This window comes from Brassica rapa, chromosome A05 (assembly GCF_000309985.2).
Source record: "Brassica rapa cultivar Chiifu-401-42 chromosome A05, CAAS_Brap_v3.01, whole genome shotgun sequence".
NCBI lineage: Eukaryota > Viridiplantae > Streptophyta > Magnoliopsida > Brassicales > Brassicaceae > Brassica > Brassica rapa.
In genome coordinates, this window is record NC_024799.2 from 17851850 (window position 1) to 17866191 (window position 14342).

At 31.6% G+C, this 14342-nt stretch overlaps 1 protein-coding gene across 1 annotated transcript; it reads left to right on the top strand.

The window, feature by feature from the left end:
* Positions 1-6359: 6359 nt before the first annotated feature.
* On the top strand, positions 6360-12511 carry LOC103868935 (ABC transporter G family member 14). Its single transcript, XM_009146983.2, has 5 exons — positions 6360-10048; positions 10213-11002; positions 11091-11246; positions 11351-11538; positions 11631-12511. The coding sequence occupies exons 1-5, from the start codon at positions 9908-9910 to the stop codon at positions 12279-12281; spliced, it is 1926 nt and encodes a 641-aa protein (XP_009145231.1). The 5' UTR covers positions 6360-9907; the 3' UTR covers positions 12282-12511.
* The last annotated feature ends 1831 nt before the right edge of the window (positions 12512-14342 follow it).

The window sequence follows — 14342 nt, forward strand, 5'->3', positions numbered from 1 at the left end:
TCACTAAGATTTTCTACAACAAAAAGGATACAATTTATAATTGATGGTATATTACTAGCTATAGTATAAATCCAAATTTACATGTTGTGCAGACATTCTTTTTTTAGGGATTTAATCCTTCGCCAGTTGAAAGGGGACTATATATATGTACATATTAAGAGTGAAACTATAGAACAAATCAACAAATTCTTTTAGCCCAAAGAAATTACAATCTGTAGTACGAATACGTAAATTGCAATTATTAATAGATAATCGGTATATAACCGAAGTGTTCACGTAAGAAAAAACAAAATTTCTGGTTCATGTAGTTCTGAAAGGAAATCTATTTAAGTGTAGCTGATTCTTGGTTCTGTAGAACAAATTTTTTAATCGATATATGTATGTTAAAAAAATAATTGTATATTCTTAATTAATTAAAACATCACCACATTATAAAATTAATTGAAGCGCTAGCTTTTCTACGTATTTCCGTTTAAACCTAGACTCACAACAACTATTTTTAATTTTTTTAAATATGTGATTTGTTATCATTAACCATAAATCAACAGGTAACATTAGTTTGTTTTCACTAACTACTAGAATTTGATCCGCGCTTGGAAAGCGCGGGTTTTTTGGATTATATTATAATACAAAGTCTTATTATATCGAAAAAATATAATTTTTAACAGTTATATAATCTATGAATTAGTTTATTTGATATTTTATATGTACACTTTTACGTAAGTGTTTTTTTAGGCATGAGAATTATATCTGGATCAAAAAAACAAAACGAACCAACCCAGAAATATAAGTGTAGTTTAGGTCCAGAGAAGATAACCTATTGGGGTTTTTTTTAGACCCGCATGTCTTTGTTTGAGTCCGAGTCCTACCCTAGACCCGATCATAAATATGTTGTGTTTATTTGGTATATTTGGATATTTTGAATATATTTCCGGTATTATGAATATTTTTTTTAGGTTTTTGGTTTACGATTATAGTTTTTGGTTTCAGGTAAATTTTCAAATTAAATTTTTTTTTGGGTATTTGGGTAAAATTTTGAGTATTTTCAATTCAGTGTCAGATTTTGAATTTTTTTGGTATTTGTTTGGAGTTTCAAGTATTTTTCGTGTTTCTGATATTTTTCAGATTTTTTAGATATTTCGAATCATTTTAGGATCCTAAATACCCGAACAGATGTCGATTCATTACGTCCATATCGGGTCCAACAACCTTTTGATATAGATTTTTAACATTACTGTACAAAAACATGTTTGATGAAATATTTTTTAGAAAACTCATTTTTAAATATGAAAATATCTGTCAAACTCTAGATTGTTGAAAGTTTAGTATATAATATGATATTTTAGTAGGAAAATTTATATATGATATGATTACGTTATTATAAAGAAAAGAGGAAGTTAAAATGTACACATATATGTCGTGTAACTTCTCTTGCTTTAAATTATATATTATATGATAAAAATGATAATATAAAATATTAGTTTCAATGCTTTTACGATTAAAAGTCAAAATGGTAAATATAATAATAGTAATGATTAAGGTTTAGGAGTGGTATTTGAATAAATAAAGGAATTGAATAAATTATTGTTAGAGAAATATATGGTAGCATATTGTTAGTCTAAGTTTAAGGTAAGACCAAAAAATAATGAGTTAAATAAAAAAGTCCAAACAACTTTGATAGGTAGATTTTTTAAGACTCCCTTCCCTTTTAATAGTATTGATTTATGATTACGTGATTATGAAAATAACATATACTACTATCTATATTAAGGTAATTAATCTCCAAACAATAGAAAATATTAGATCTCACCGTTTTAATAACTTTTTATTAATCTTCTTCCAAATTATTTGATAAATCAAATAATAAACTAAAACACTCAAATAACTTGTGAATTCTTTTTGAAAATACGTATATCCTTTTTGCAGGTTTAGATACTACAAAATAATTTCACTTAATATGATACCAATTAAATTAATGGATTTATATTTATATTTTCATAAATAGAAATTACATCCATTTACACTCAAATAATCTTTCATATTAAATTAAATATTGTATACAAATAAAATGTTAGAGTCAATAAATTGAGATCAAATAAAATTTATAATAAAATTATCAAAAATATATCACACAATTAATCAAATAAATTACATATAATCTATTAAAAGTCCATAATGAGAATGGTTGAAAGAACTAAAAATAAAACTAAAGTAATATATTATATAATTTTCATATTTAATATAAATATAAAATACTATAATAATATATATTTTAAATACAGTAAAATAAAAATGTGAAACATTTTGATTTCGATAACTATATTTTGTTAAAAGATACTCCCGCGTTTTGATTTAGCATATCAGAATCTAGTGTCAGCTATAATAAAAACATTTATAGTTACAAATCCTAATGTCTACTTGTTTTGACATATGTGTTTATACATATATGCCATTTACTCGCACACAAAAGTTGTAACCGTGTCCAAAATATATCAAATTCTAGCTCAAAACATAATAGGTTTCGTTGCACCAGAGGAACCAAACTGTTTTGGAGATTTCCAATCAAACAAACACCGGATTTTTTTCAGTTTTTATTAAAACGGTTATGACATAAAAGTATTCATCAACCATATAAACAATTAATTAACCATCATACTTATACTTTAAGTGTCCTTTTTTACTTTCCGCCACCTTTTACCTTATGTTTTTTTTAACCACTTTGTTTAGAACATCTCCAATAAGCACATTCTTTCTAAAAAAAGCAACACCATTAATAAGATGTTTAGAGTATATTACTCCAATGGTGTTCTTCAAATTTATTTTTCTACAAATTTTTAATTTGGATTTTAGTCCTCAATATTAATAACTTATTAACTATAATCATTAAAATTTAATAAAAAAATAAAAAAAATATTATTTAAAGGTTATCACATGAGAAAGTGTAATGAAAATACTAAATATAACTATAAATAACATAAAATGCCAATAAAATATTTTTAATTAGAATATTTGTCGAAAGTATAATATGACTTAAAAGATTATTCATAAAAATGTGGAACATATATAGTTATAAGAAAAAAGTGAAAAGTAAATAATATTTTGAGGTAACAATAATGCAACTTCTATACTATTCATTTTCTTAGACTTTGAGGGGATGAGAGACTATTAGAATGCAAAATAAAATTGAATGAATAAGGAGTTGTTAGAGATGCTTTTAAACTAACTTGCCAATCATGTTCAATCGTACCTATCCAACCATTTTAACATCAAACCAGATTAAGACCCGCGCCTTGCGCGGGATGATGATTATATATATAATGTATCATATGTTTTAACATATTATAAAATAATAAATAAATATTAAATGATTAAAAGTCAGTAACTATTACATGTATAATTAAATTGGTACAGACATATAAATCAATTTTATTAATCCAAACAATATTTTTTTATTTGATAGGATATATAATTAAATTAAAATGATATTCATATTTATAGTATATTTTTAATATTAATATCTATTAAATGATGTTTTCTACTCATATGACTTTATGATCATTTGTATCTTTTATACCAAAACATTTTAAATTATTGATAACAAAATTTTCATTGATTAATAGTTTTAGTAATTTACATTCTTTTAAAAATTAAGTTGTCAATGTTTGTTCAAAGTTTTTAATAAAAAGATTGTTCAAAGAAAATTTTGAAATTTAAATATTTATGTATTTTATATGGTATATAGTTTAATCTAAAACGATATATATATATATGTTTTAATCTTAATAATTAATTAAATTAGACTTTTTTACTTAGAGAAATTCTCTAGGATAGTCTTTTTTAAGTTTTTATCACAAAAATAGCTATCAATGAAGAAAATGACCAAAATAAGTTTTATTAAAGGGTAAACATGTGTTTTTACCCTAGGGTTAGTTAATCTAGACTTAGGGTTTATAGTTAAGTGGTGGGGTTTTGGAGATAGAGTTTCAAATTTTAAAACATTAAAAATTAAAATTAAAATTTTCAAAATAAAAAGAGGCTGTTTTGGTTATTTTCTTTCTTGTGTGCTATTTTTTGTGACAAAAGAACTTAAAAAAACTATTTGAGAGAATTATCATTTTACTTATATGATTTTGTAATCATTTGTATTTTCTCATAAAAAAAATATTAAAACATAGATCACAAAATTTGAATGTGATACTTTTAACAGTTTTAGTAATTTATAGTCGTTTTTAAAAATTCAAAATATAACATAAACAGAAAAATCTATTGTTTTATTATATGGTTAATGTGGTTGTTTAATTTATTTTAATAGTTTAAAATTAAACAAATATGATAGAAAATATACTAATTTTTATCAACTCTTTATTATTAAAAATTATTAATTGCAATATAGGCTTTAGCCATATTAGGTAATTTCATAACTTTTATTTAAGGAAATAATAAAGAATATTAATAATAAATTTATGGTTAGTTTAATAAAAAGCTTATTATATAAAAAGATGGACCAACATATTTATCTAATGATTTTAAGAATCATCCTAGTGATGACATGTGACTACAAAAAGAAATTGTAATGCTTTTTCAATTAATATATAGATGATTCGTATATAGGTTCATTATATACGCCTCTATATAATAAAACTAGCTTTGGTTCTTTCATTTTTGACGAATAAAACTAATAAACTATAACAATTCCAGCATCTTCTTCTGATATTCAAATAAAAACCTGTCTATATTCGGATTCGTGCATTCGTGCAAAGTTATAACCAAGTGGGTTTCTCAAAGAATGACATTACATTACAATTCAGTTCTGTATAATAAAAAGAAATAAGAGAATCCGAATCTTATATGGAAGGAACTTTCCACGGGAGAGATATAAGATGAGGAGGATCGTATTCTGACTATCATTTTAAACCACAAGTATATATCCCTTTCCCAATTACCTTATTTCTCAATCTTCTTAGATATAATGATTTAATCTAATATTGACAATTTTTTTGTTGACGATCGAAATTATTATCATGGAATAAAAAAAATGGAAAATAATACTCAGTGCTCGTAAACGCAACGCGATCTCTAAAAATGACTGCATCCTCAATTAGTAAGGCAATGCTTACATAAAATATGTGCAAATAAGAGTGTATTTTTTTTTATAACGTTGATTTATTAGCACATTACATTTATGAGAAAGATTATATAGACGATTCGACAACCGACAATGCTATCTGCCTTATGAAGATTTATGCCTAACTGCATCATCTGAGCCGTCCTATGAAGATCTAATTTCCTAACCAGATTTACTTGCACCATGTTGAACATTTTTTGTAAACCTTTCTTCTGTTGTATTCATTAATAAATCGCTCTCTCCGGGATTTGAAATCTGGATTTCCTGTAATCTGCAAGAAATTGCATAGTCTGGGGTTCGAATTCTAGACCTGAGTGTAGAAGCTTTTAAACCTTAACCAATAGACTAAGATGCTTCCACAATAAGAGTGTATTTAGGGAAGTGAAAGAGAGATACTCAGGGGTCTTCAATCCCAAAAAAAAACCAAAAAATTAATACCGAACCGATCCCGAAATAGAAAAAATGGTTTGACTATCTTTATTTCTTCTTCAAAGCTTTCTTTTCTTATGCATTTTCATCTAGGCTTTTGTTTCTCTCTGGTTCGTGTGTAATCTCGACACGGTCTGAGATCCTGTTTATGATCTTAGTTCGTCGATGAAATCTCATCACAACTATAAACTTTACTAAGAGCTCCCGGAAATCTGTCACTCGGTTCCCTTTGCTCACCGCCTCACCCTTACCAGCCCTTCTCCTCTTGGTTTTAGATCTATGAGCCTCAACCTCATGCTCTCTCTTACGGTGTCTCTTCGGCTCGAAGCCCCTTTCCGACTTCCGCCTCCAACCCTAATGCAAGGACATCAACATCAACATCCTCCAACGTCTTGAACACCGGTTTTCGTGGGGCTTCACATATAATGCGGTCTCTAGATCTAGAACATCATCGACTTGAAATCATCTACTTGATATGCTCTTTCTCCATCTCTACCGCTTCCGGTCTCCTTCGCGAATCTAGGGTTATGTTAAACTCTCGGTGAAGCTGCTCCTCTACATGCACCCTCTGACGCCATCTATCCATATCACACCGGAAGTGAGGTTTGAACTCCCGTCATGCTCATTTGTCACCTCTTACACTCTCAGACTTCGCGTTTATTCAGCTATCATGTTTTGTTCTGTTTGATAAAAACTGAGCCATTTAAACCGTGAGATGGGCTTCACTCATTTCTCTCTGGGCTTGGCAAGCCTAATATAGCTCAAATCCCCCCCCCATCTCATGCTCATTGCTTTAGTCTCTTTGACTAACCTCCTAAAAATATTTGATGCGTACACCAATTTTTTTACCGCAGACATCTTGTTCATATGGCTTAGCTTGTCCGAAGAATATCTTGTGTTCTTAGGTACCGGCGTGTTCACCAGACTAATCACAACCACCACCATCATCAATTCCCTCTGCTGAGGAGCGAATGGTATAACTATATTCCTCGTCTCTGAGGTGTGCCTTCCCTCCTGATCATATGTGGAGGACACTGTCCATTTCTGTAACAGATTTGCTATCTTTTGGAGCGGTCCGCTCCGGGACCTGAAGATGAAACAGACTTCGTTCAGCGATATTTCCATTCGTGGATTGGGTGTTAACGTCATACTTCAAAATGACTAAATCTCAAGCTTTCGGTGCTGTCTTGAACCTTGTTTCGATGCATTTGAGTTTTACTCTGAATTTGCTGGCATTTTATTTTAGAGATCTCTTTACGTTTATCTTTTATGGTTTATTGTCTTTTTCTTGTAAAATTTGGGTAAACTCTCCTGTAATATGTACCACGAATGTTTGAGAATTAATGAAATTTATGTTCCACAAATAAACACAAAAGACATTTATGGTAAAATTTAGTTATTATTTGCTATTACTAACTTTTTGTAACTTTATTTAATGAAATTATAATACTTATTTTTAATTGTTAAATAAAAGTAAAGAATATTCTATTTTAAAATTACAGTACTGAAAATATCTTTGTGTTTTAATAAATTTAATTTTTAATCATATAAATATTGATAAAATATCATAAAATAAATATATAATTATGGTTTTTAGTACAAAAATGAATAAATAATAATTGATAATAATTAACCAGAAGCAAACAAATAATTTTAATACAGTAGCTAATAGTTATAAACCTAAATACCAAAAAAATGAAAAACTGAATTAAAATTAAACTGAAATCCGAATTGAACAACCCTAACATATGGCAAAAAGAGTAACAGCAAATCAAATGATATTCAATGCAATATTATACTCCCTTTGTATATTAAAGAGTATCACTTTATCATTTTTTCTTCTTTACACAAAAAAATGTCGTTCTAGAATTCTAATGCATTTTAATTATATTTACTTTCAACTGACTATTAATTGTAAAATCGATTGATATGGTAGATAAATTTATTTATCACAAATATTGTTGGTTAAACGGATGTAACTAAATGAAATTATAAATGCATTTTGATTATTTTATTAATACGTGTAAAAAATGTATAAGTGATACTTTTTATGAAATAGATGGTGTAATAGTTTTTATACATTTTTCGTTATGGGTACCTAACAAAAAAAAAAACGTTCCAAAGCTCCTTTCGAGTTCTGACCATCATTGACATAAAAGACAATAGAAAAAAGACTGTACGTTATTTTAATTTGAAAGTATTATTAAAAAAACTATATATTTTTTTTTTGTAATAGAAAAAGGTTAAACTTAGATCTATTAAAGACAACATAAGAAAAACTATATGCCTGTTGGTATATAGTCTTCTTGGATCCGGGTTCGAAACAAATTGTGCTGGAAAAGACAATTCATCCCCTACAACTGACCTTAGACATTAAATGCCCCAAAGGCTTTCGAGTTTTCTGTAAACAAATTGTCAGAAAAAAAAATTGATATAGTAATGTGACGTTGGAAAAGATGCCTATAGCGTCAACTTTTGTCTGAAAATGTAACCCATTTTGTTGATATAACAACAAGAACAACGTGCGAAGATACTTTGTCTTTTATTTGGTTGATGGAGAATTCACTAGAGGTTAGCCTGATCATTCTATGTCTCTATCCATATATTTTCACCAGACACTAAATAATTCTTCTTATCAAAACGAGCTTACCATCTAGTCGGCCGGATATGACATATATATTTTCAAAATCCAAGTTTTTTTTTTTGATAAATTTTCAAAATCCAAGATATTGCATATTTTATCTCTGGTGGTTACTCAAGAATAGTAGTATAAGATTCTCAGGCTATCACAAGAATCTGATCTTTTTTTGAATGGTTGGTCTTGTGTCGCGGGCATGCTACAATCTTTTTCATGTGTGACATGAACTCCTACAAGAAAGGAAGAATCAAAAGACTAGGACATTAACATAAAACTGCCGTGTACTAGGGAATTTTTAGTTTTGGCTAATAGACAAATAAAGGAAGTGTATCTATGACCAGGTCGCCAGTTCTAAAAACTATTCTGCGTCATGTGCTGTTTTAGGAAGAAATGATTTCTTGAGGAAACAGTGTTTCACATGCAGACAACAACAGCACATGAGAGCTTGATAATGCAGAGATATAACAAATGATAAGAGATGGCATGTGAAATATAAATCTAAAAAACAATAACATAGCGAAAATATTAATAGAAAAACTTAAATAAGATATTTTACTCTTTTGAAGATTTAGAGGATCTTCCCACTTGGATTGGTTGTGGTATAGCTATTTTTGAGTTCTGAAATGGTGGAGAGCATAATTATTGGTCATGTATAATGCAAAAGCCGCAAAGTCTCTTCCTTTTTGTTTCCACTTTTTGTTTTATGTAAATGTAAATCATCTACGTGAAAGAAAAAAGTTGAAGAAGTTACCAAAGATGGTTAAATAATTGAAGCATCTAGTGCTCTTATGCTTTGAGCTTCTTTTTCAGAAGTTGCTTAAACACTGTTTCACTCTGATTATCCGCAACCACATCAGACGGTTAAGAATATATCTGGGCATAATTACCATAAACCAAAAAAAAACTAATCAAATATTTTTGTCTGAACAATCCAAATTATCCAGTATTTTTATTTGAAAATTTTGAATTAATTGATACTTTTATCCTAAATATCTAAAATTTTCTAAAAACTTTTGTTTCAGATTCTCAAGTTACTCGATTTGAACTGAACAGAAAAATCTTGAACTGAAACAATATCGAATTTTATAAATATTTGAATAGTTTCTATATTCTTATATTAAAAAAAATCAAAAACAAATTGAACCAAAACCAAATGCCTACTGGAACTTAGGAGAACTTAACAACAGCTGATGAATTTTCAATAGAGGAAAACTTTGTGCAAATTGTGAAAATTGCAGTATTAGAATCCACAGGAGTCAAAACTCCAAAGGGTGCTTTATTTAATTTATCTTAAAAGAAAAATGGAATTAGAGGTGAGATTCTCATAAATGGAAAAAGGAAGAGATAGGTATAAATATTTGGTAAAGAAATTAGCTTTAGAATAAATTAACGGGAGAGAGAGAAGGTGGGAACCCACCACAGACGATTGATCAGCCAACATCGTAAAGAAATCGTTTTTTTTTTAATCTCCCTCTTCCTGTTTCTTGCAAGACACATGACTAATTCTAAGTGTGTAAGGGTGTTTCCCATACTACTATATATTCATGTGCTCACATGGGTTCCCTTAGAGGGAGATCAAGAAGAAAGCAACCAAAGACACTCACTTTTTAAGCTCTCTTACCTTTGTTGCTTACTTTGATACTCTTACCACTATTAAGAACTTTCCATAAACGCATCACAATAAGACGAGTAAGGAAACTGGTTCAGGATCCATCATGCCACAGAACTGCATAGCACCAAGGCCTGAAGAAAGTGGCAGTGGCGAAGCCATGGTACAAGGTTTGACAGATATGTCAGAAACACAGAGCAAGTCTGTACAAGGTCTCCAGCTGTCCATGTACCCCATAACTCTCAAGGTGTGTGTGTCTCTCTCTCTCTATCTAACTCTCAAAAGGGAATCAGTTCTATTCACTCTTTTTTTTTTCATGCACAGAAATCTCATAAAGAAATATTACTCTCTAGCTTGATAGTTGGTTCTTATAGAGCTTTCCATTGATTTATTTGTGGGTTGTACATGCAGTTTGAGGAGGTTGTGTACAAGGTTAAGATAGAGCAGACAGGTCAGTGTTTGGGATCATGGAGCTGCAAAGAGAAGACAATTCTGAACGGGATAACGGGTATGGTTTGTCCAGGAGAGATTCTAGCTATGTTAGGTCCATCAGGCAGTGGCAAAACCACTCTTCTCTCAGCTCTCGGGGGCCGCCTCTCCAAAACTTTCTCGGGGAAAGTCATGTACAACGGCCAGCCTTTCTCTGGCTGCATCAAGCGGAGAACAGGGTTTGTTGCTCAGGATGATATCCTCTACCCTCACCTCACGGTTTGGGAGACTCTCTTCTTTACTGCGCTTCTACGGCTACCAAGCAGTTTGACAAGAGACGAGAAGGCTGAGCATGTGGACCGAGTTATCTCTGAACTCGGATTGACTCGGTGTACTAACAGCATGATAGGAGGACCACTGTTCAGAGGAATATCAGGAGGGGAGAAAAAAAGAGTTAGCATTGGTCAAGAAATGCTCATCAATCCTAGCTTGCTCCTTCTTGATGAACCCACTTCAGGTCTTGACTCGACCACTGCTCATCGCATCGTGACCACAATTAAACGGCTGGCTTCTGGGGGAAGGACTGTAGTCACCACAATTCATCAGCCATCAAGCCGCATATACCATATGTTTGACAAGGTGGTTTTGCTGTCTGAAGGTAGTCCTATTTATTATGGTCCTGCATCTTCTGCTATGGAATATTTCAGCTCTGTTGGATTCTCTACTACCATGACAGTTAACCCAGCTGACCTTTTACTTGACCTTGCAAACGGTAAACAACCCTTTCTCTTTAAGCTTCTAGATAATGAAAAAATGGGAAAAATACCTTTTTAATTTATCAAAAATTTGGTAAACTACAGGAATACCACCTGATTCTCAAAAGGAGACATCAGAACAAGAACAGAAGACAGTGAAAGAAACTCTTGTTTCAGCTTATGAGAAGAACATATCTACTAAACTGAAAGCTGAACTCTGCAATGCAGATTCTCATAGCTATGAGTACACCAAAGCTGCTGGTAATTTTCCCTTTAAAAAAAAAAAAAAAAAAAAAGTAGTTCTTGTATTATTCTGCTTCTGCTCCTCTACATCACTAATAATATCTGTTATTTAAATGGAGCAGCAAAAAGTATCAAGTCAGAACAGTGGTGCACAACTTGGTGGTACCAGTTCACTGTATTGCTCCAAAGAGGGGTCAGAGAGAGGAGATTTGAATCTTTCAACAAGCTAAGGATTTTCCAAGTCATCAGCGTGGCTTTCCTTGGTGGCCTACTCTGGTGGCATACTCCAAAATCTCACCTACAAGATAGAGTAAGACTCTTCTTCTTGGCTGAATAAAATAGATAATGATTATATATCGTGACTTGTCACATTAGTGTTTTAACAATCATTCTGCATTGCAGACTGCCTTGCTCTTCTTCTTCTCAGTCTTTTGGGGGTTCTACCCACTATACAACGCGGTTTTCACATTTCCCCAAGAGAAGAGAATGCTAATCAAGGAGCGGTCTTCCGGAATGTACCGTCTTTCCTCCTATTTCATGGCTAGAAACATTGGAGACCTGCCCTTGGAACTCGCCCTTCCAACTGCTTTTGTGTTCATAATTTACTGGATGGGTGGGCTCAAACCTGACCCCACTACATTTATCCTCTCACTACTGGTGGTTCTCTATTCCGTCCTTGTTGCTCAAGGTCTTGGCTTAGCGTTCGGTGCTCTCCTTATGAACATCAAGCAAGCCACAACGTTGGCATCTGTTACTACACTTGTGTTTCTCATAGCTGGAGGGTATTACGTTCAGCAAATCCCTCCTTTCATCGTATGGCTCAAGTACCTAAGCTATAGCTACTACTGCTACAAGCTGCTTTTGGGTATTCAATACAGTGATGAGGATTACTACGAGTGCTCAGAAGGGGTCTGGTGCAGAGTTGGAGACTTCCCAGGAATCAAAGCCATGGGACTGAACAATTTATGGATAGACGTACTTGTTATGGGAGTTATGCTGGTGGGTTATCGACTCATGGCATACATGGCACTGCATCGAGTGAAGTTGAGATAAAAAGATGCAGCAAGAAGAATAATATTAGTATCAGAAAAAAGTTTAATAAGTCGTCGAATTTTGGTTGATTTTACTTAAGTATCCGAGATATATATCCGACGACTTTCTTTTGTTTTAGGCTTTAGATGATAATTATACTCCTAAGTTTGATAATAAAACACTGAGATGATTATATATGTATGAGATAAGAAAGGGAAGCAAAAGTATATACCATTTGCAAAATAGTGAAACGAAAGTGACTAAACTTTCAAGTCCACTCTCCTGTTGGAGATGAGTGTCGTATCTTTGTGGGGTTCCTTAAAACATTCGGTCCACTTATACCTTACTAGTCACCTGCAACTGCAAGTGCATCAACTGGTGAAAACAATGACATGTATTATCAGATAAGAATAATTAAAGCAAGTTGCTGATAATTAGATGAACAGCGACAGGACATAATCAAACACACCTGACCGTGGCTCTCATTGTCATCTCAAGTTCTCTAGCGGTAGTTTGTTGTTTCTTTTTTCACAAAACCAAGGACAAAGATTAGAGTGCTATCAATTATAACCCATTATCGAAAAGGAAAAAAAAAGCAGACTTTCTAACTGCATAATCATGTCAACATAGCTAAAGGAATAAGCTTTCGCTTTCAGGCAATGGCTGTTATACTTCACATCGTTAGCTACAAAATAATTGCACCAAAAGAAGAAGTGGGAGGCTATAGTGTGTGGCAGAACAACATAGAGTAGTAAAGAAATAGAGAAAAATCAAGGAAAGATAAAAACAAATCATTGGATGATAAGGCCCACAAGATATGCTTACACATTAAGACGTGATTCACTTTAGTCAAGTGGAAGCTGATGCAACAAGACATCACAAAGGGAAATCCATGTCACTCTCTACTTTGTCAAGTGTCATTGTCATCACCAAGAAGAACCATCTATGACCCCCAAGTAAATAAACAGAAACGTCATTCACTTAACCTCCTGCCTGCTGCTTTCTTATACCTAAATACATCATCATCCTTGTAGTGATTTGCATACGAAAGCAAGAGATCATATGATCTAATCATGTTATATGTTATAATACTAGAGAGAGTAACACTAGTTGCTCGTTTTTTAGTGTACTAAATTAAGATACAGTCGACCACAAGCCTATGTACCTGAACGAGATAACATAAATTAACCAGAGAGTATGAAAATTTCCATCTCCTTAAAGTCATATATATTGAGACAACTTGGTGAAACGCATTGTCATTCACCATTTGAGTAACGTCATTCACTAAGCCCTGATGCTTTCTAGACCTAAATAAATCATCTTTGTAGTGATTCACATATGAAAAGCATGAAAACATATGATTTAATCATGTTCTTTCACTTTATATATGTTATAAAACTAGACAGAGTAAACACAAGTTGCTGTTTTAGTGTACTAAATTAAGATGCAAATGACCACAAGCTTAACTACCTGAACGAGATAACATATATTAACTAAAGAGTATGAAGAAACGCCATCTCTCTGAAGTCATAAATATTTAACCAAGTTCGTGAAAAGCATTGTCATTCACCATTTGAGTAACGTCATTCACTAAATGAGTCTAAATCCTTACTGCTTTCTTATACCTAAATATATCATCATCATCCTTGTAGTGATTTGCATACGAAAGCAAGAGATCATATGATCTAATCATGTTCTTTCCATATATATATGTTAAAATACTAGAGAGAGTAATACTACTTGCTGGTTTTTTTTAGTGTGCAAAATTAAGAGCCAATTAACCACAAGCCTATACCTGAACAAGATAGTATAAATTAACCAGAGTATGAAGAAATGCAATCTCCTTAAAGTCATACATATTTAACAAACTTGGTGGGGAAACGCATTGCCAGTCACTAACTCCTGCAGCTTTACCAGACCTAGGTGAACACAATCAAAAGAAGAATTTTCATGTTTACTACTTTCTTGTTATCATTATTCATGCTTATCACCACTAAAAAAATGTTTTCAAAAATATATTTTTCATTAATAGGCAAACAAATTCTTATACATTTGTTCTCTCTATATATATAATAAATAATA